The 23,483-nt window shown below is 50.5% G+C and overlaps 1 protein-coding gene across 2 annotated transcripts in view; it reads right to left on the bottom strand.

Annotated features, from left to right (window-relative positions):
• GALNT15 (polypeptide N-acetylgalactosaminyltransferase 15) overlaps positions 1-18,038 on the bottom strand; it is a 48,078-nt gene extending 30,040 nt beyond the window's left edge. Inside the window, exon 1 of one of the 2 annotated variants that reach the window (XM_002915352.4) lies at positions 16,881-18,038. In XM_002915352.4, coding sequence (XP_002915398.1) covers positions 16,881-17,407 — 527 coding nt within the window. In that variant the 5' untranslated portion in view covers positions 17,408-18,038. The remainder of the gene's footprint in view (positions 1-16,880) is intronic. The other variant, XM_019795436.2, reaches the window with a different exon arrangement.
• Between the last annotated feature and the right edge of the window lie 5,445 nt (positions 18,039-23,483).

The raw sequence follows: 23,483 nt of genomic DNA, 5'->3' as shown, positions 1-23,483 counted from the left end.
GCTCTAGACCTGCTCACAAACCGATTCAAAATTTCCTTCGTGTCCTCTCTATTTTCCTTGAGATTGGGATAGTAGGAAAATCCAGGGATCTAGGATTGGGGCCTCCGGTGGCTGTGAGAAGAAACCATGCCTCAGTGAATTCAGTGCGTACAAAGCAAACTGAAAACATGACTAGGGCAATGGCTTGGGGGCTGGCTGTTTTCCAACTCTGATAGGAGAGTTGCTTGGCGACACAGAGGCCTGCATATGGCATTCTCGTGGCTACAGTTTTATAGGGACTGAAGTCTGTCACCTGAGGGCAGAACACAGCCATGCCTTCTGGAGGGACGGGTCTTTTCTTTTCCCCAATCCATAGAATAGGAGCACCGGAAAGAGCACAAGTGTATAGTGTGTGAGTGTGTGAATGTGTGTGTGTGTGTGTGACCTTGAAGAAGGGTGGTTAAAGAGCTTAGACTTCAGAATCGTATTTAGATTTGACTCTTCCCCCTGCTTCTTCCTAACCCCTTGGGTAATATACTCAATATTTGCAAGCCTTAGTTTCCTCATCTGAACACTGGATAATATCTACCCCTTGGGCCTGTTGTGAGAATTGAAGAAGAATTAGAGGCATTCCATAGACAGTGGCTCTTTTATAGCTATCCTGGAAAAAATGTAATTAGCATGTGTATCGTATGCATGCTTATCTTTGTAAAACATATCGATCTTTGCTTTGCAAGTTGCGTCTTCCTCATCTGCACAATGGCAATGCCAGCAGCGCCCCTTTCAAAGTCTTTGTAAGAACGAGTGTTTAGCACAGTGCCTGGCACGTAGTAGGGCCTCCACCAATAAAAGGGATTTCACTGAAATTCTAGCTTTTTAGGACCACAGTCCTCATACATCCCTCAAAGTCGGGAGACAGGAGAGCTTTCTGCTCTGCTAAATAGCTGGTGACTCCAGGGCGACTGACTTCCTTTCTTTGGCTTCGGGGAACCTTCTAGAGCAGCAGTCTAGCCTGTTGATTCAGGCCACTTACTAGCTGTGCAAAGGACCCTGGGCAAGTTGCTTAGCTTCTTGGTGCCCTGGTTTCCTCGGGATGGTAATAACAGCACCCACTTCGCAGAGCTGCTGTGATGAATGGCCTTCATAAAGCACCAGAGACAGTGGCTGCCACAGAGGAAGTGTTGGGTAAGAATTTGCTCCCATTGTTAGAAGATGGACCATTACTAACAAGCTGATCACCGAAGCTCCTCCCACCTTGAAATTCTGTGTTCTTGACTCCTCGGGGCCCTCTTCAGGTAGGAGAGGGGAAAGCAAGAGGAGAAGCCAGGGGCGCAGGGATTTCAAAGTGAATTTTGTTAAGATTCCTCTCCCTCCGGCTGTCTTGCTCCAGCATTTTCTGGGTTTTGTGGATAGAGCTGTGCTCTTGCTTCACACTGAGAGAAGATGGGGAAGAGATGAACGGGGACAAGGAGCGTGACTGGGATAAACTTGGCTAGGCTCCTAGGACTTTAAAAGGCCAAGTGGGTCTCTGCGAGCTGTTGCAAGGCCAAGGGAGATGCCCCCAACCCCGAGCCGTGGAGATGGGTGTCCTGGCAACAGCTCAGACTCGACTGTCACCTGCTGTACAGAAGGAAGTTCACACGGCCTCCAAGACATGAACAGACAGCTCTGGGGCAACCGCAGGACTGCTGGGAGCCTAAAATCACCGTGGAAATAATCTGGAGTTTCAAGAGGAGGACAAGCATGGGCTCTGAGTGAATGCTGTGGTTTGCCAGAAGGCCCGGCACTCTCGGCCAGGCTCTGGAGCGCCGCGCTAAATATTAGAAGCAGATGTTTGGCAAGGCCTTGTGTCTCGGGGCATATTCGACGCTTTTCCGAGGAGCCAGGGATTGATTATTTTGTTTCTGGTGAGCGGAGTAACCAGGCGGAGGGGCCTGTGGATGGTGTAGGCTGTGTCGCCTCCACACGCCAGCGGCAGGAAGCGGGACCGGCTACGTGTGTGCGCTTATGGGGCGTCCGTGGTCATCACTCCGGGATGGGCGTCATCCACCTGTGGGTAGCACTGTCTTGTGGGGATGGGCAGATGGGGTGCGCCCTCTCCACGCCCAGGGGCCCAGGTAGTAGCACAGAGTGGAGGAGAGTGTGACACGCGATACCCTGAGCGCAGGCGAACACGACTCCACTCACCCCGCTCAAAAACTCTCAGTTCAGGGCATCTTGGGAAGAGTCTGTATGTCACGTGGACAGAGCTCAAGCTTTGGCATTGAGTTCCAACCTTGAATCTGTCCTTATGTGGCTTGGGCAAGTGACATAGGCTCTCTGATAACTATCCTTCCTTTCAACAGTTTCCAGATCCACAGACCCAGTTATGTCTATAATAATCAATTCTTATTTTTTGCAATCCTTTTGATTCCAGTAAGTCTTTTTTGAGCATGTAATATGCTTAACCTCAGTTTTCTCATCTGTAAAATGGGGGTGTTGGAAGGATCAAATGAGTTAATACTTGGGAAGTACTTATCCCAGTGCCTTACTCACAGTAAGAGTTCAATAAATATTAGTTTTTATTATTTCTTGCAAGCCTCCCATGTGCCAGGATACCCTTCTAGGCCTCAATTTGTTTGTCTATAAAATGAGGATAAGAAGTAAAGTTACTTTAGAGGGCTTCGTAAAGATTACATACAGGTGCCTGGGTGGCTCAGACAATTGAGCACCTGACTCTTGGTTTCGGCTCAGGTCATGACCTCGTAGGTCGGGGATCAAGCCCCGCGCTGTGCTCAGCGGAGAGTCTGCTTGAAATTCTCTCCTTCTGCCTCTCTCCCCGCTCACTCTCTCCCACTCTCTCTGTCTCTCTAAAATAAATAAATCTTTAAAAAAAAAAAAAAGATCATATAAGCAAAGAGATGCCTTGTGGGCCTTGTCCCCAGCAAGCATTCAATGACTGGAAACTTGCTATTTCTCAGGTTCGTGCTGTGTGGTGGCTCCTTTCTGCATTGCTTTGCATCATCATAGAAGACTGGTCAGGTGTTCTAAAAATGGTGATGCCTGATATGTGTAGGATTTTCCCACGTGCTCTGTCATTTAATCCTTATTCCCATCACGGGGACTGTTGTACCGCCCAACTCCAGGGAGTGCCGTGCTCACAGAACGCCACACAATGGTGCCCCTTAGCATTGTGCAGCATGACAGTGTGGGCTACCACAGAGGATGGCAGGCAGAGAAAGGCATAGGAGCGACTGGGACGCACAGAGATCCCCTACTGGCCCCAGACTCTGCAGAACACGGCCTGGCAGTGAGATGTTCTCAGGCACCCAGGCAGCCTTTGTGAACAAAGGCCTCCCATCCCCTGTTCACCCAAGTGGCTTGGCGGCTTCCATTTTGTTTTATTAAAATATAGGAGGAATTCTCCTCGGGGGAGTAAGGCTTGTGATAGCAAGCCTCCACTCACCCCTTAACTGATATGAATGGGTAAGGTTTGGGAGATCCTGAGTGAACAGGAAGAAATGGTCCAGACCGTGGGGCCCTGATCCCCTGTGTTTGGGAACCCTGGTCCCCTGATGTCACCACGGGGACACGAGGTCCCTAAGGAGAGAGCGGGCACGAGGAGGGAGGTGGAGCATGGGGAGAGGAAGGCAGGTAGTACTACAAACTTACCGTCTGCTTCACAATGTACTTGCTCTTTCTGCCCCACCTCCCACCCATTTCACAGAGCTCTGGAGGCTGGGGAGCCAGGGGTGTAGGTAGGCCAGAGCTAGGGAGAGAGCTTAAGCAGTGATTCAGAGAAGCTGCTGGAAGCCTCCAAAAAGCAAGCAAACAAACAAAACAAACTCTAAAATACAACCAACCAAGATTGCTTAAAAGGGGCCTTAAAGTTCATGTAGGCCAGCTCCCCCTTGCAAGGGCTCCTTGGTTCGGTACAGAGTGAGCACATACTCAAATGTCTGCAGAGACTGTCAGACAGCCAGGGGACAGTGACCTGGCCCCTGGGGGCTGCCGTGAGCTAGAGACCACGTGGCCCCCCCAGGAGCAGCCAGTGTTACCAGCAGGAAATTCAGCTCAGGATTCCCAGATTGTTCTGATTTTCAGAAAAAGCCATAAACCTGAATTGTTTATGGGAAATCTCTCCATTTCTAAATATCAGTCACTCCTCTAATATTAAAAAAAAAAAAAAAAAAAAAAAACCGTGGTCAGGGGCTCCTGGCTGGCCCAGTGGGTAGACCATATGACTCTTGATCTCAGGGTTGTGGGTCCAAGTCCCGTGTTGGGTATAGAGATTACTTAAAAATAAAATCTTAAAAAAAAAAAAAAAACAACACACACAACTGCAGCCAAACAGTGTATCTGTGACAGGATACAACCCGTGGGCTGTCATTTTGTGACATCTGAGTTACCCCTAACTCCAGGGTCTCCTGCTCCTTCATCCCAGGCAACACTTTGCCTTCCATGCTCCTTTTCCCGCTAAGCCCTTCCTGCTTGGAGCCCGATTACAGGATTACAGCCCGAGCCAGGATACTGGTCTGGAGGGAGGAGTGTGAGACCAGGTGTCAGAGGGAATGGGCCACGGGCACTGGGAGAAGACCGATGCCGTGCTCCTCTGAATACCCTGTGAGCAAAGGGCAATAAGGGACCTTGAACAGGTCTGTCACTTCCCTGGGTCCTCATTTCCCCATGAAGGAGGGATTCACTCACTCACTTACTATAAAGGTCTAGACCTTTCCAGCTTTGCTGTCTGCAATCTGTCCTCAGCTCAGGGATTGAGGAATCAGGGCGGGCCATGAGATATTGTAGTGTCTTATTAATATCCACTGTAGCCACCACTTAATGAGGGTTCCTACACACCGGGTGCTGGGCTAAGTACATGCATTATCACATCTAGTCCTCCCAACTGCCCTTTGGAGTAGGTATTTTCATGTGTGCAGAGATGGTCACCATAATTCTGTCCACTCTTATATGCATGCTCCTTTGTAACATGACTTTGCCACTTTTATTGAGAGGTGCAACCTATTTCTCCACTCCCTGAATCTGGCTGGTCTTATGACTTTTTCTGACCGATAGAATGTACTGGAAGTGATATTCTGGGACTCCCAAGATGAGGTTCCAAAGAGCCTTGCAGCTTCCTCTTGCTGACATAAAATGCAATGTAAGGGAGCCTATCTACTCTAACAGAGGGTGAGAGGCCACTTGGAGAAAAGCTGAGGTGCCCCAGCAGAGGACCAGCACCAGCTGCCAGATACATGAGTGAGGCCATCTTGGATCACTCAATCCCAGTTGGCCTCCGGATGATAGCAACTACAGGAGGGACCCCAGGTGAGGGTGGCAGAAGAAATGCCCAGCTGAGTCCAGTCCTAATTATAGAATCGTGGGTAAATGGTTATTGTTTTAAGCCACTAATATTTTGAAATAATAATTTTATTGAGATATAATGCATATATCATAAAACCCACCCTTAGAAAAGTGTACAATTCAGTGGTTTCTAGTGTATTCACAAGCTTGTGCATCCATTACCAATATCTAATTTCAGAATATTTTCATCACCCCCAAAAGAAACCCATTACCCATTAGCAGTTACCCCCAGCCTCTGGCAACCCCCCTAGCCCCAAACAAACACTAATCTCCTTGCTGTCTCTATAGACTACTCTGGACACTTTATACACTTTAATGGAATCACAATATGTGCCCTTTTGTGACTGGCTTCTTCCGCTTAGCAGAATGTTCTCAAGGTTCATCCATATTGTAGCGTTCGTCAGTACTTCACTCCTTTTACTGGAAAATAATATTACATTGTTTGAATATATCACATTTTGTTTATTTGATCATCAGTTGATGGACAGTTAAGTGTTTCCATGTTGGGCCGTTTTGAGCAATGCTGCTATGAACATTCATGTACTGGTTTTTATGAACTTCTGAAACAAGTTTTTAGGAACAAACAAAATATGTTTTCAATTCTCCTGGGTGTACAGCTAGGCCTGGCGTTGCTGAGTTAAGTGGTAATTGTTTAGCGTCTTAAGGAGCTGCCCAGCTGTTTTCCAAAGCAGCTGTCCTGTGTTACAATCCCACCAGCAGCGTGTGCGGGTTTCAACTTCTTCACATCCTTGTCAGCACTTGTGATTGTCCACCTTTTTTATTTTAGCCATTCCAATGGGTGGTGAAATGGTATCTCATTGTGGTTTTGATTTGTGTTTTTCCCTACTGACTAATGGCTTGAACATCTTTTCATACGCTTTTTGGCCATTTTTATGTCTTCTTTGGAGCAATGTCTACTCAAATCTTTGCCTATTTTTAAATTAGGTGTCTTTTTGTTGGGTGGGTTGGAAGGGTTCTTTATGTATTATGATACAAACCCCTTATTAGATTTGCAAATATTTTCTCCCATTCTTTGGTTGACTTTCACTTTCTTGAAGCACAAAAGTTTTTATTTTCATGAAGCTCTATTTATCTGTTTTTTAAGGCACTAAATTTTGAGGTGCTGTGTATGCAGCACTAGATAATGGATACACATTCCCATTTTAGAGATGAGGAAACTAGAACCCAGAGAGCTTAAGTGACTTGCTTTAAGTTACACAGCAGATAGCTGATTGGTCAGTCTGGCTCTAAACCTAACGCTCTTACCCAGTGTAGATACTGCCGTCTTGGACTAAAGTGTTAGAAGAATGTTCTGGATTCAGGGTCATGAGGCTTGGGTCCTGGTATCCAAATCAAAGTGACAATGATGGAGGGTTAGTTGAAGATTGTGCAATCCATTGATTCCTTCACCTGCTCAGGACTGTCTACACTCATTCGTTAAGGTCCTCAGAAAGCTGTGTCTTGGCTGCCTTAGAAATTTGCTTCTGTGGAATCATGCTTGGTGTCATGCTCTCAACTTTCATCATAGAGGGAACCCGCTGAGCATGTTGTATCCTCTATCACTGACTGTCACCTCTACACAGCTTCAGAGGGAAATTCCCATCGGATATAAATGCTAGGAAAAGACACTTTTCTTCTTCTGAGGACTTGATGTTTTCTCCTCATGACCAATAAGGACCATGATATCTATAGTGTTTCCTTCTTCAATTTGGCTGCCGGGAAGCTCAGAGTAAGGAACTAGGGTATTTAGTCATAGAGCGGGTTCTAAGGATTGTCTACCTTCACTCTAATTTTCTCTTTGATCTTGACTTTCCCTCTTTCCATCATTTAACAGATATTTCCTGACAACCTGATGTCTGTGAGGACTGAAGATGAAGTAAATAGATAAGATCCTTGAAGTGGAATCTGCGGTGGCCCGCATGTCCCCTTCAGCCATATCCTACAGTACACCACAGCCTGCCTTGCAACTGCCTGAGGGCTTTCTCTGCCTGCTGGAGATGCTCTCCCCCAGCTGACCTGAAGAGCTAGAAAATGAACCTCCCACCCTCCCCTGAGAGCAGCCCTCAGCCAGTGACTAAAAGTTGCTGACGTCTTAATACCCAGTAACCCCGGCCCTAAGGAGGTCAAACACATGGAGAGGTGTGTTCCATAGCGCCTCCCAGGTTCCCCAGGAGGCTGAGCCCTAGCTGCCCACTGAGGTAACTGCCTCGAAAACACAACATTCATTGGCCTTCTATTTTCTGCTCCACATTCCCAGTCCTTTACCTGGGCTCCCTGGCATCGTCTGCAAAATGAATCCTCATCTCAGTGTCTGCTTTGGAGGAACCCAAACTAAGATAGTCTCTGATGTCATGGAGTTTATATCCTATGAAGCTGATAACCAAATAACTATTGAATAGCCACAGCGAGTGCTCCAAGGAGACACTCAGGGAGCAGGGCAGTGATATGAAAGGCAGGACCTGAAGGGTGGGCAGGATGCAGTTGAAGTAAGGGGGTGGGTGGGTGGGGAACAGTGTTTCCAGTAGACGTCACAGCCTCGCTAAGTCCTGGAGGTGAAGAGGAGCTTGGGCATACCAGGAACGGAAGGGAAGGTATTCCAAATTTATTTCCCCTTATCTTGATTAACATTATATTCCTAGCAATTTTCTATTTTATGACATATTTTTAAATCCTCTGAAGGAATAAGATAGGTAGGTAAACAAACAAGTGAGCAAAAGGGGCCTGGGCAAGAGAGGGCCCTGCAAGGGGCCCTGGGCAAGTCCCTTCCACTCTCCACATTTCAGATTCTTTCTGTCAAGTGGGGGTGCCCATCCTTCCTGCTCTATCTGTGCCACGACTTTGCTGGGGGGATCAGTGAGGCAGTGTCTAGAAACTGCTTTCGGACTTTGCAAAGCGGTCCCAAATGGGACAGGCAGTTGTGAAGAGGATCCATGAAGAAAAGCATGTACATCTTATTTCCTAATGGGGATACTTTGTCCTTCAACCGTGTAGCTGGTGGATACTTTACTCTTAGTATGCATACTTAGTATGCATTCACGAGCTCATCCTGACCTCATTTGTCCATCTTTCTGAGTGGCAGCAGCAGGGAAGGAGAGACCAAGGGCTTCGGGTCCAATCAACTTGGCTTTGAATCCTGGCTCTATTTACATCCCCTAATTAGCCAACACAGGCAGGCTGATATGTTTCTATAGCCCAGGGATGCTTCTTGGATTAAAGGGCTCATCCTGGCCCAGGAGGGCTGCTGAATAAATGTTAGCTTCGTATCTTCACACTCCAAGATCAGAGGAGTGCGGGGTCTGTGTTTACACACAGATGCACACCCTCTCTGCATGCAGCTCCAGGATCCCCTATGAACTCAGAAAATGCATTTGACCAATGATTCTGAGAAGGATGAGTCACAGCTTTGCGCCAGATGGCCTGGCTGGGCCACAAACACCGCCCCCACCCTTTCCGTGCCTGGCCAGAGTAGAAGGGTTTCTGCTGGCTTTTCTGTTTTGGGGTTACTGACCTCCAGCTTCCACCACATCAGCAGAGGTCCGCCTCTCAGATGAGCATCCATATCGCTTCCTGGAGCCCACGGATGCAACAACCGGGGGGCTTATCTACATCCCTCAGTGCTCCCCAAGCTCCTTGGGTTTAGGGCTGGGTCTTGTGCACATTCTCACCTTTCATTGTTGCTAAATAAATATTTGTCCAATGAATGATGGCAGACACTGCTCTTGCTCGCAAGGAGTATATAGACTGGTGGGCTATATAATTGGGAGGGTAGCGCCATAGAGTCAGTGTCCCACATTCTGTGAAAATCCCAGTGCTCAGTCCATTTTGTCTGTAATTGGTGGGGCTCATCTTGGGAATACCAATTTCCAGGCCAGGCCCAGAGATAGGAGGCCCGGGACACAGCCTGGGAATGAAGCTTTGAGGGATGGACAATGCTCCTACAAATGAGAGAGAAGTATGGGACCGGCAGGAGCCTAGACTTGAGGCTAATGCTGCCCGCCTATCATTCTAAGAGTTGGAGAGAAATCACACAAGGGCACACAGTCCCCTTCTCTTTATGGGGTCCTCAGAAACCTCCCAGCCTCCTTTTGAGGTGCTCCAGGCATCCTCAGCTTTGCTGTGATTCTGGCTTCCCGACCCTGGACTAAAGATGGGCACTAACAGGGAGTCACTGGTCTGCACACTGACCAGGGCCTATGAGGCATCCTGGGGCAGTAGTCCCCCTAACAGGCATCGTCTCCCCCAAATCATGGCCAGGTGAACCTTCCAGCCATTCTATCTCAAGGAGTGTGATATTCAGACCTACAGAGAGGATCAGCAGTTGGTAGCAGGTCATAGAACAGACAGTAAGCCAAAGATGAGGCAACAGAACCCAAGAGGTTGCCCAAGGCCTCTCCGATGTTAATGCCCACCTGTCATGCTCCACCATCTCCGTCCATAGTGCAGATTTGGATCCCGGAGGCTACACTCAGGTGATCCGGGTGCTGCTGGCCTTTAGACCAGAGCTTGAGCAGAGGGCAGTGGTTATTAGTGGCAAGACATTAGGAGGGCAACATGAGCAGGCCCGGGGGACACCAGCTGCCGGAGGTCATCAGGAAGACCCAGCCCTAGAGGGGTTATGGCTTATGAGTCTCTTTCCCATCCTCCTCTTGCACCCTCACCTCCCTGGGCAGTCCCAGCTCCTCACTCCCTGTGCAGACAGCACTAACCCTGACACCTGCAGCAACACCAGTGTCTCCCTCTCACCTCGAAGAGCGGCTGCACATTAGAAGCACTTAGGACAGTCCCAGCAAACAGTATTTGATGGGTTGGTCTGGGGTGGAGCCTGGGCGTGATGATCTGTAAAACTCTCCAGTTGATTCTAACGGGCAGGCAGGGCTGTGAACCTCTGGCGTCATCAGAGTGTCTGAAACTCTGATGTGAATATAAATCAGCTAAAGATTTGTGAACAATAGAGACTTTATCTAGTAGGTCTGAGTGGGGCCTGAAATTCTGCATTTTTGGTGCTGCAGGTCTGAGGACCACACTTTCAGGGAAAATAGCAGTTTTCCTAAGAATTAAAAAAGAAAAGACGGGAGTTAACCCCCTCTGATTTAATCCCCCAGCTTAACCCAAGGCACAAAGCAAGATTCTACCGCATTGACTCCCATGAGCACATTCGATCTCAGAGAGTTATACTCAGCCTGTCTATACCACAAGCCCACTGAAGGGTGACAGATCCAGAGTGCAGATCCGGTGGGGGCAGTGGGGAGCACTGCTCTCAGCCTTGGGCTTGAGGGCCGAAAGCTTGGTATGTGTGTATTCCCTCCGTGACCCGGCTGGCCAGGGCCCAGAACCAGCATTCCTACCGTCTACACTGGGTTGTCTTTTCTCCCTTCCAGGCTGTGAGGGTGGATAAGCTGAGCTCCAGCCCCAGGTGACTGCCCCAACCTGCCCCGTCTGCTCTCCCCTCACCGGCCCCGCCCCGGGGCCATGCACACTGGCTCAGACTTACTGATGCCTGCCAGCTGTCTTCTCTCTCTTTTGCAGCCTGGTGTCAGAGCCAGCATCCTGGGGTGACTGCCTGCCTGCCGGGAACACACCTGACCGGAAGGTAGACTGCAGCACCACCCTCTCCTTGACAACAAAGCTGCTGCTAAAGGGGCCTCTGGGCAGGAGGGAGGGAACAGAGGAGAGGATACCCCTTCCTGGGTCTCCCTGCTGGCTGTGGACCTGGTGCCTCGCAGCCCTGGTCCTCAGCCCCGGCTGCACATCAGAATGACCTGGGGAGGCCCAGGCCTCTCCCCAGCCCAACTAAGTAAGAATCCGAGGGAGCGGGACCCGGTATGAGTAGTTTTTAACACTTACCAGGTAATTCCAATGTGCCGCTGAGTCTGTGATGACTTAGCAGCCCATGGGGTAGAAAGTAACTCTTTGATCAGAGATAGGACAGTGACGTGCTCTCCACAGCTGCCTGCTTTGACTTCTCCATCTCTCAATTCACTCCAGGCCCTACACTCAAGAATATGGTAAGGACACCTTCTGTTTGTACTTGCATACCGAGGGAGGAAATCATCACACATTTTATCTCATTCAACCTACAACCCCACGCGAGGGTGTTATTTTAGCTACATTTTGGAGGAAACTGAGGTGTGGAGAGGTTGAGCGATCACACAGGGTCCCACAGGAAGAGCTGGGGCTGGGATTCAGCCCCAGCTCCACTGTTCTTTGGGCGTGTGAGTTAATCACAGCTGTGGGGATATAAACCAGGGAGCCATGGGCCAGAATGGGAATGCCAGTTCTATGTTGATGCAAGTAGGCAGTGCCCAGCCAGGTACGGCTGAGCTGACGTTTATATTTAAGTACAGAACTCTGGATTGTGAAGGGGGCTGTGTTTTTCTCTGCCTCTCGTTTCTATTTTCTAATCCCAGTACTGCCTCCTCCATGGAAGCTTCCAGAGCTCTACTCCCTCTCCACTCACTGTACAAATCAGTGGTTCCCCGAACTAACATCAGCTTTTACAAATTCAGATCACTGCACTCCGGCTCAGGACTATGGGGACTCTCCAGCAGATTCTGAAAATCTACATTTTAAAAAAAATTTTTATTTATTTGACAGAGAGAGAGAGCACAAGTAGGGGGAGCGACAGGCAGAGGGAGAGAGGGAAGCAGGCTCCCTGTGGAGCAGGGAGCCCAATGTGGGGCTCGATCCCAGGACCCTGGGATCATGACCTGGGCCGAAGGCAGATGCTTAACCGACTGAGCCCCCCAGGCACCCCTGAAAACCTACATTTTTAACAAGCAATATGGGGGAATCTGACAAGTGCCTACTCTGGTGAACCAGCGATAGAGCCCCTTCTGCTAAACTGTGGTCTGTGGGCCGGCAGTGCCGGTACCAGCTGGGAGCTTGAGCCCCTTCTGCTAAGCTGTGGTCTGTGGACCGGCAGTGCCGGTACCAGCTGGGAGCTTGATGGAGGTGTCGCATCTGGGGCCGAACCCCAGGCCTACTACATCCGACTGCGCATTTCAACAAGATGCCTGGGGGGATCACACTTTAAATGTGAGAAGTGCGGCTCTGTGTAACCTGTTAGGTATAAAGACCAGCGGCATGAGCATCACCCGGGAAACCTGGAGAAACCAAATTCTTGGGCCCCACCCTTGACCGACTGAGTCAGGCACTGCAGGACAGAGGCCAGAAATCTGCATTTTAGCAAGCTCTCTAGGGGATCCCATGTGAACCCAGGTTTGGGGGCCACGGCCTGGACCAGGAGATTACAAAGCAGTTTCTCAGTTGGGAGCCTCTTTGATCCTGGCAATCGGTTACCCTATGCCGGGTGCCGGTATGATCAAAGGAGAGCTGGGCCTGGCTGAGCCTTGGAAGCTGTCAAGCCACACGAGGCTGAGTGGGCAAGGCCTCTTCCTCCCCGACCTCCTCTTTGATAGCAGCTTTGAAGGACTGAGTCAACCCTAGTCTTCAGTCTGGGGCTCTTTATTTCTCTGTATTTCATCTACGTATTCATTCACTTCTAGTCCTGCCCCTGCCCCCAGGACCCTGTCCTCCCCACAGCATGGCTCGTCCATGGAGCTTCAACTGTTCTCGCAAAGAACGCACTGGTCAGTGTGCCAGAGCTCACATTTTCCCAGTGATGTCACGCTATGGGCCTCTTTTCTGCATCTTACTTGCTTTGCTCCGCATGGTGCTTGCAGATCTCCCCCCATCAGTGCTGTGCACTGAGTCTGTGGCTTCCACCTCCCACCGAGCGCCTCTGGGCTGCACCCAGCTGCCCCAGCAGCTCTGATCACATGTCCAGGTGGCTTCCAATGTCTCAGTGCCACCGAGGACGCTGTGACAGAGCTCCTCCTCCATGTCTCCCTGTGGATCCATGTGAGTTCTCCCTAATTTATAGGTGGAGAAACTTGAAATGCTTCCAGCCTGAGTGACTTGCCCAGAAAGTGGTGGTTATGAACATGACTTTGGTGCCAGACACACCAGGTCAGATAACCTGGCCTCAGTCCCTTCACCTTTCTGTGCCTCAGTTTTCACATCTGTAAAATGGAAATGATAATAGTATCTAGCTTATGGGTTCATTATGAAGACTAAATGAATGAAAACCTTACCAGAGTCCCTAGCACATAGGAAGTGCTCAGATAAACGTTCACTGTAATTTTGCCTTTCTTTCCAGAGCCTGCCTTTTGACTTTTTACACTTAAATTTTGTGCTTTGGTCTTGCATTATTACTGACTTCCTTGCATTCCCCTTTTCAACATGACCTTCAGCAGTGACCCTAGAAGTCCTCAGAAAAAGCCTGTGGCTTTTTGAGGGGAACGAGGAAAGGCCAGGACTGATTTTGAGATTTTGGTGCATGAATTGGGGCCGGCAGGACTTGTGTGGGTTAGGACAGGCTTACAAGAAGCCTGGGATGGGTGGTGCTCGGCGCACTACAGCCGAAGGCAGAGGCACCGGGATTCCCAGAGTTCTGCCAGGCCTGGTGGGAAAGCAGTGCAGGATGCGCACAGGGTAGGCACTTAATACACGGCTGTTCTTTTATGAGCTGTATTTGCTACTGGTTTTGTGGTTGGTGAGAGGAGGAGAGTCCCATCACCCTGGAGGGAGAGCGGGGGCTTGTTGCCTCACTTTACAGAGAATCCCTTGTGTGTCCGGAGCGGGGCTGAAAGGGGAGACAGCAGTACCTGAGGTGCAGAGCCCGAGGAGAGGCTGGAGGCCGAGGCTCAGGCCGCACAGGCTGCATGGAGTGGCTTGGCCAGCAGAGGGCGCCACACACCTCCACACAGGGCTGATGGCGGGCCTGGGAGAACTGGGCAAGCTGTCCGCTGGTTTCCCAGGGACTGCGGGGTTTCCCAGTCCAGAAAGCCCCAGACAAACTGAGACCAGTTGGTTACTCTGGCTTGAAGACGCAACCACTGAAGCGGCGCACACACACACGCGTCTGTGTGTGACAGACGTGACACGAACTGTACCCACATTTACACCACACATGCACAACACACACACATGCAGTTCACACCCCAAGCATAACACACGCAACACACTTGCATACAAATGTACAACTCGCCCAACACAGTTATACAGGCAACACACTCACTCAGGGCACACAGGCAACACATGCCAAATACTATTGCACACATGTACCCACAAACATGCAAAATAAGCAGTACCTTATACCACACATGTGTACAGCACACCGCATGCACCATATACACAACATGCATATACACTAGCTACAGGCGCACACACATGCTGCCCACTTCACCCATATTTGCACCGTGTGCACACAGAACACGCACTTCACACCGCATGAACAGCACACACAGCACCCATACACATGGACAGCCAAGATAGCAGGTTCATACCACACGTGTGCAACACATGCAACCCACACACTCACACAAGCACACCATGCACACATAACACAGTCACAGCAGAATACACATGCACGCGAGTACCACCCAAACACATACAAAACCAAAACCCAGTCACAACACACACATGTACAATGCATGTCACACCGTGTGCAAAACATACAGAATCACACACGCACCACGTACACTTCATACATCAACATGCACACACAGAAGAACATGAACTCGTGCATGTGTGACTACACACCGCACAACTCATACCTGTGCACAGCGCACCACAACACACGCAGTCACTAGGCACACGGGCACCGCCTAGTGCACAACATATGTGTACAACACACAACACAATGCACATATAACACACATAGGCACAAACACGTATACTACGCACCCACAGACACGCGTATGCACAGCGCGTTGGCATAATGCACACACACACATCCGGGGGTAGCCAGAGACCCTCTTGTTTGAGGCAATGTTTCTTAGTGGCAAAATGAAGACACTCATTCTTGTTCTAGGCCAAAGAAAAAATGTACCCAAAGAATTTGAAAACAATATGTTCATCCATTCAGCCCTCATTTCTTCACTGTCTTCATGGCAGGGACCTGAGCATTGAACAAACATCAGTGACCGTTTAGCTTTGGTTGTAGTAAGTGTTATGCAGTCAAACTTCTGAGAGCCCAAAATTGCACCTGGGTGGGCCTGGCTGGGTCTGGAAGTTTCCTGAAAAGAGCTTTTTAAGCCAAGAGCTGAAGTTGGAGCAGCAAGGTTGGGGTGCGTAAGATGAGTGAGGCACCCACATGCGTGATGTAGGGAGCCACTCTCGGCCGCTGACCTGTATTTGCACGGCCCTGAGGGTGAGCACCAGGCAGTCAGGCTGACAGGAACCCCCCCCCCAACACACAGGATGCAGAGAAGTACATTGTCGCGCTCTTGACGGCAGCTCTACATGGACCCGCTCGCCCAGAGGGTCAGAACATGTGTTTGCTTGGCGGGAAACTCTCTGGGCTCTAGGAAGAGCAGTGGCTTATAGGGAAGGGACTTCCCCGAACTAACCGGCCGCCTTGGCCCTGGCCGCTGGACCAGAGCCCTCCTCTGCAGCCAGCCATGGTGATGGTGGGGGAGGACAGGGGATGTACAAGGCAAGCTCAGCCTTTCCCGGGGTCCAGCCTCCATATTGTCACACTTCCCAGCTTGCCTCCTGGGGGTGGGGCCACCCTGCCGGGCTAGGCTGCCTCAGTGCAGCATTCTAGCCCCTGAGCACTGGGACTGTGCCCTGAGTCTAGTAGATTAAGAAGGGCGGCATGGGGTGGCAGTCCAGGGAGACTGGAGTTTCTTGGATTCCAATCCCTGCTTTGGTACCTGCCAGCCGTGTAACTGTGGACAAGTTACTTGACTTCTCCGTGTCTTGTGTTCATACCTATAAAATCAGCCTGATGGTAATACACTCATCTGACAGAGTTATAAGGACTAATATATGAGCAGCTCTTAGATTAAAATCAGGCACATGGGAGCACCTGGGTGGCTTAGTCAGTTAGGCATCTGCCTTCAGCTCAGGTCATGATCCCAGGGTCCTGATATCGAGCCCCACATCAGGCTGCCTGCTCTGCGGGGAGCCTGCTTCTCCCTCTCCCTCTGCCACTCCCCCTGCTTGTGCGCTCTCTCACTCTCAAATAAAATCTTAAATAAATAAATAAATAAATAATCAAGCACATGCAGGAGTCACATAAATGTTAGTTTCAATTGTTACTTTGACCCAAAAGGAAAGCAACAATAGCAGCAATCATAATACCAAAATGTATCGAGGCCGAGTGTTAGAGTTGGAAGGTGGGTGGGAGAACATCTGCCCCAAGCTCACTATGTGTTAAATGGACAAAGCTGTTTGACCTGATAGCCCGAGACAGAAGGACTAGAAGCCGGGTGGGGAAGACAAGGGCAAGTAAGAGCTCCTCCTTTCCACACCAGGAGGGCTGGTTAACTCACCGGACCCACCCAGAGTTTCTCACTCAGTGGGTCTGGGATGTGGTCTGACACTCTGCATTTCTAACAAGTCCCCAGGGGATGCTTCTGCTGCCACTCCAGGGACCACACCTTGGGAACTGCTGCCCTAAGGACAGTGGAGGCAGAGTGGAGGAAGTTGGCACCCCTGAGTCTGCAGATAACGCCTCAGGAGCTGGGGGAAGGGGAAGCCAGGACCTTACTTACAGTGGATGCCGTACCTCGGGCAGCGCCCTCTGCAGGGGGATGCGGGCACTGAACGCCTCCTCCAGGCTGAGTGGGGTCCGCTCATCTTGCGATACCTCCCCATCTTCCTCCTCGGCAGCCCAGTTCCTCTCTGGGGCCTCTTCATCCTGCCTTCTGCTTGGCTGTTTGATGAGCCGGTAGCTGCCACCTCTCCTGCCCTGGGTCTTGTTCCTTCTGGCCCTGGGTGAGGCCACAGCCACCAGGAGCTGATCTTCCCGCAGCGAGATAAAGGGGGGCAGGCCCTCCAGGGGGCCGTACTCTTGGCCCTCATCCTCGGCCTCCAGCACCCATTCCTGGGATTCCCCGAAGTCCAGGCGGTAGCCAGGCTCTGGGCTGCGCTGGGCGGCCTGGGCTGTGACCGCAGGGTGGGGGGCGTGCGGGGGAGGTTGCAGCATGGCCACCATCAGCAGCACGCACCCCAGCATCAGCAAGAGCAGCAGGAATTGCAGTCTGCATGGTCCAGGCCGGCATCGCTTCCTTAGGAGCATGTTGCTGGAACTTGCCAAACGCAACAGGTCATATTCAAGTTCGCCTCCTCCTCCAGCTCCAGGTTTCTTCTGGCTTGCAGGAGGACCTGGCTTCCTAGTTCCACCTGGAAGTTTTTTGCTGGTCACTTAACCTGCTCCTTTTTTCCCATCTCACATTTGCCAACAGCATGTGTAAGACCGACTTGCACTTACAATCAGAAAGCCACGGGACCCAGGTCCCACCCTGGCTCCTCTCTGAGTGGATTTCTGTAATTGCCTTCTGAAAGCCCATTCACGGGGTCTTCAAATGGAATCGTTTTGCCCCTTTTATCCCCTTTATCTCCTTGGGGAAAAAAAAATTATTCCATTCTGCTCAGGTGTTTGGTCTCACGTGTTTCGTCTCCCCCCGCCCCGCCCCTTGCATGAATGGTAAGGTTGCTATGCGATGTCTTGGGGGGAGCTGTGGGTCCTCAGTCCAGCAGAGCTGACAGTCATCCTCCTTTGGACCCTTCAAGTCGGGTCAGATCAACAGATGTGAAGCCGGCAGGCAGCGCCTGATTTCCTTTCACACATAGCTCCGCGCTCAGCTGAGAGCCCTCTGCCAGACACATCAGGAGCCAAGTGTGCGCCTCACTCCTGGTCCTAATGCCCTCACTGTTCCCAGGCTTTGCACAATCCCACAGAAGGCAACTCCGGGGCAAAATAAACACCGTCCCGCCAGGACCAAACCCAAACAGGAACATCCCAGGAGTTCAGATTTGAATCCCGTTGATAAGAAGATTTCTTTCCCTACCCACAGGGGCAGGAAAGAGTATTCCCTCCTGATTCCAGAAAGGTGTACCTGCAGCACAGATGCAAACAGCTAGCTGTCTGTTTGCACCCTCGGCCTCCCACAAGTGATCTGGAATGTTAGGCTGGACTCTCCCTCCTTCTTGAGGACCACTGTCCTCATTCTTCTGAAAATGAGGGAAGCTGGGGGGAGATGTTCCTGTAAGCCCCTCCTGCCCACAAGAGCATCTGAATGACTTCTATACACGGCCACGAAGGGGGCAAATCAGGAGAGGAGTGGCATGGTCTTCAGTTATAAAACCTCCTTCATTCAACCAACAAATATTAATGAGCACCTACTATGTGCCAAAACTATCCGGGAGTGGGAGTCCAGCAACGAATAAAACACCAAAATTTGTGCCTTAGACTGGAGTTTACATTCTAGCAGGAGAGATGGATAATTAATTTAAAAATGCAGTGGGTCAGGGGGTGATAAGGGCTAAGGAGGAAAGTAACACAGGGCAAGGGGCTGGGGAGCATACACTGGGGGTTGACAAGGGACACTGAGTGGTGAGGGAAGGTTTCACAGAAGAGTTAGCATCTGTGTAAGGAGGAGGGCCAGGCAGCGATGCGGGCATGAGCATCTGGGGCAGAGGGGAGAGCAAATGCAAAGGTCCTGCAGCAAGCATGTGCCGGACCTTCCCCGGAGCATCAGAAAAGCCGTGTGACAGGAACGGAGGGAGGAAGACAGAGTGTGATGAAAAACAGGATGAAAGAGGTGAGGGGGGTAAGAGGTGACGGGGGATCATGGAGGACCTCGGAGGGCATTGTAAGGGATTTTGGCTATCCTCTTTCCTCTGAGTGAAATGGGAGCCCTCGGGGTTGTGAGCAGAGGACAGACACAATTAACTTAGATTTGAATGGGATCACTCTGGCTGCCATGTTTGGATCAGACTGGGGGAGCAAAGGGCAGAAGCAAGGAGACCAACTCAGGTGCTGTTGCAGTGAGAAATGATGAAGGCGTGGACCAAAGTGGCCTCCGTGGAGGTGGCGAGGAGTAGTCAGCTTCTGGGCATATTTTATTTTATTTTATTTATTTTTTTTAAAGATTTTTTTATTTATTTGACAGAGATAGAGACAGCCAGCGAGAGAGGGAACACAAGCAGGGGGAGTGGGAGAGGAAGAAGCAGGCTCCCAGCAGAGGAGCCTGATGTGGGGCTCGATTCCAGAACACCGGGATCATGCCCTGAGCCCAAGGCAGATGCTTAACCGCTGAGCCACCCAGGCGCCCCTGGGCATATTTTAAGGCAGAGCCTATAGAACCTGCTGGTGAATTGATACGCGGTGTAAGAGAAAGAAAGTTTTTGTTCTGGTAGCTGGAAGAACAGAGTTGCTATCAACCAAGATGGGGAAGGGCAGGCGTTGGTAGGAGGAGATGTATGACAGCGGCTGTTTGGGCCATGTGAAGTGTGAGATGTCTCGTATAGTCAAGGGGTGGTGAAGGGTGGGCAGCGGGATATGTCGCAGCTGGAGGTCGGGGGACAGGTCTGGCCTGCAGGTGGTGAAACTGCACAGGGATGGTGTCTGAACCCATGAGATCCAAGGAGGTGATGTAGATGGGAGAGAGGAGGGAATCCAGCATGCTCAGAGCTCCTGGGCTTCTGGCTGGAATCACTGATTAAGGGTGACCAACCATCACTGTGATGTGCATTTTTTCTGATGACTGCAGGACTGCCAGGCTGCCCAGTAACCAGGAGTGGAGTGGGGAGGGGGTGGGGAACTGCCCTGGGGAATTCCTGAAATGAATTGCTCATTGTTTCTATTTTGATTTTGATCTTAGAATGGGAACTTAAACATCTCATGGAAAAAAATGTTTTTCCTTTTGATTCGGTTGCTTCTTCCAGAGCTCCAGCTCAGTGTGTGTGTGTGTGTGTGTGTGTGTGTGTGTGTGTGTGTGTCTTCCGTGAAGACATTCAGAGTCAGAGGTGACATGGTGGGTTATATGTGATTGTTCTTAATAGCCCAGCATAGCGCCCTGATGGACAGCAGTTAGGATTGCTGGATTGGACCATATTTTCCAAATCCCACATCGGGGTGTAGTGGGGTAGAAGTTATACGGCTTTCAGTCAGGTTCAAGAGGCAGACACTCTGGGAGATGGAATTTAGAATTTCTGGGACATTTTGAGGTTAACAAGGATGATTCCGGGAGACTTTCAGAGAACAAGGAATGTGCAGTCTCCAGCCTCAGGGCAGAACTCCCACCCCGACCCTCTCCAGCAACACTGGTTTCAAACTCACCAGCCACCTGCCCGCTCAGGGCCTTTTCCTGGCTGATCCTTTGCTTGAACTTTCCTTCCCCAGAAAGCGAGCCATAAGGCTCATTTACTTGCTTTCATTTTCTTCCAATATTGCCTGTTCAGCGAGGCCTCTCCTGACCCACCTTTCACACCAGAAGCCCCTCCATCCACACACGATGTTCTGGCCTCTTGCTTTCTTTGAGAATCTCTGTAGATTTTCCAGTACTTGGTAAATAAGATAACTCGGTTCTTTGTTGTCTGTGCCCCCTTCCCAGCGCCATAAACGGTTAGCTCTACAAGGAGAACTGTTCCACTGGTCCATTCACTGCTGTTTCCCCAGAGAACTGGGTCGGACATAGAGTGGGCACTCAATAAATATTTGTCAAATAAACTTAGAGACAACAATATAGCTATTCTGATTCAAGTCAAGTGAGGTCGGATGTCCTCTGAGACGTTGGGATTCTGATCAGCCCTAAAAGGATTGCACACAGCCCATAATCAGAGGATGATACTTGAAGTCTGCTAAGAATGAAATAAAATTCCCATGCACTTCCCGCACGGACAGAGTCACCCTGAGCGGAGGGAGCGGCAGGTCCCAAGCCACTGGGACTTAGCTTCTTATCCGCCTATTTTCTCTTAAGCCACAGCACCTTTAGTGTAGAAAAGTCTGCTATTTGCCTAGAAAAAACATTCAGTCTTCAATTCAGTCTGGTAGCAGGTCAAAGTGCTTGAACAAGTCAGAGACTGAGAGCCTTCACTGAAGGAACAGTGGATGTCAGCTAGTAAATCAACTCTCTGCCGTGCAACAGGACACCTGGCCGGGGGGGGGGGGGGGGAGGGGGGGGGGGGGCGGCGGGGTTCAAGATGTCATCAACAGGTGAATGTCCAGTCACCATTTGGTTCCTGTCTGAACTTGAGGTGAAGAGAAGAGCCAGAAACAAGACGAGAAGAGAAAAACAGTTCCCCCAAGCGCTTGACCACAGGCACGTCCCAGTTTGTTTTGCTATAAGGTGATGGCTGTTCGCTCTCTGGCCTCCGCTGTTAACGGTTGCTGCATTTTTGTCTCTCCCACATGGAACTCAGGGCCTGGCTCAGCTACACATGTCAAATGCATGGCTCTTGGAGATGAGACCTGATGTCCACTACACATTGGGCCCTGAATGAATTGTTGACAATAAGGTAACAGCCTGGGATGCATACCAATGTTGGGCCTTAGATAGGGGAGGAGGGAATGTGAGGCCGTGCAAGCCCCACCCCCTCCCCTCCCTCAGACCACCTGACAGGACCAGGCCTGATGTGGCCAACCTCACTCCTGCTTCTCTGATACAACCCATTCGGCTCAGCTTTCCTTGTGCACAGATCGTACTGGGAAAGAACGTTACCACCAATTAGGGAGTAACCGTGTGTGTAAAACCACAATGATAAGCATTGACGGAGAGCAGTTTTTACACTGGGCTACCTCAAGGGAGGAGTGACATCTATGATGCTTGTCGGGTCATCTTCAAATGCAAGAGTGACCAAGAATAGAGGCCCTTCTTAGGCCCTTGCTAGACTTCCTGAGCTAGAGTTGATGGCGGGGGGGGGGGGGGAGGCATCTGTGTTTTCACAAGCCCTCCAGATGCTTCTGATGTCTGCTAAGGGTGGAGCGCTCTCTCATAAGGAACGCACCTCCCTCAATGTATATAATCGTCAGATCTCTATGCTGTACACCGAAAGCTAATATCACATGTCAGCTCTGTTTCAATTCAAATAAAAAATTTAAAAAATATAGAGGATACATCTCCCTTAACATGACAAAGAAGTCCAAACTCAATTTGCTTCTTTCTGTCTTTCTTTCTAACCTGGGACATATTCTTCCTGGGCATGAGTGGGAAGCAAGGGAGCTCAGTTTTGCGTGTATAAACCTCAGATGTGCGAGGCCACATTCTCCTCAGTGTGGGTTCATGAGTTCATTTGCGGCAAAAATAAAAACACTCATCTGGCCTCACACATAAACCAGTCTTAGGCCATTCAAGGTTTCTCCATCCCCTCCTTGTCCCCAGGGCAGGGTCTAGGTTGCGGGTGCTACCCAGGCCCAGGCATTGAGAGGGAGCACACCTGTCCTCCTCTTTGCTCTTAACCCACGCCAGCCTCCCCTGAAAGCGCCCTGGTCCCATCTGGCCTCTGAAAACCCTTACAGAGTTTCTGTAAACTACCTGCTCTCCAAACACAGGGCTTGCTTGGGCCACAGGCTTCCCAAAGCACAGCCATGCCACTCTTCTCGGGGGCATAGGGAGCTCTGTGAGACCACCTCACACCTACCAGCCTAACCCCCGCGTAGGACTTTTCTCCTGCTCACACAGCATGCTGGTTGAAGAGGACTCTGGGGCCTTGTCACTGCCCCGGACTGTACTGGAGCATGGGGACACTGGTCCTCTCTCTCTCTAGGGCTTCTCTCATTTACCTCCATATACACTTTCTGCCTTGGAGATTGGCTCGGAGGAGGGGTGTAGGGCACTTTCCAGGGATCCCCTGGGATCCAGGGTCTCTTTGCTCTCCCTTCAACCTTTCCTCTTCAGGACTAGTGGGTTTAAAAATAGATACATTTAATGTATTTTCTTTCATTCCCAGAGAGACCGTAGCAGCTGTGGCTGACCCACCGCACTAGGTCCCTTGGCCTCGCTCTGAGTTCTCCTGCGGCTGCAGATGGACGCTGGCTATGCACACGGACAGCATGCCACAGTGCCCGCCTCTCCCTGCCCACCTGCGGGTCTCTCCCCCATTGGAGAACTCACTCACCCTTCGTGCAGAGCGAGTCAGGAGTGCTAGGGACTTAACTATGGGAGCAACTTTAGGCATCAAAGAAAGGAAATTGGTGGATAAATGCCTCCAGTGAAAAATACCGCATAAACTCAGTGCAACTCTTCTGAGCTATGATCTACATAATTCATTAGAGAATTCCTAGCAGCATTGAGCTCCCACAGGGGCAGTCTGCTCATCAATATACCCTTTCTCCACCTTCTCCCTTCTTTGTCTTGTTCTCACCACCCCCT

The sequence above is a fragment of the Ailuropoda melanoleuca genome, chromosome 6 (assembly GCF_002007445.2).
Source record: "Ailuropoda melanoleuca isolate Jingjing chromosome 6, ASM200744v2, whole genome shotgun sequence".
Lineage (NCBI taxonomy): Eukaryota > Metazoa > Chordata > Mammalia > Carnivora > Ursidae > Ailuropoda > Ailuropoda melanoleuca.
The sequence above is the reverse complement of the archived record's forward strand: the minus strand, read 5'-3'. Positions and strand labels throughout refer to the sequence as shown.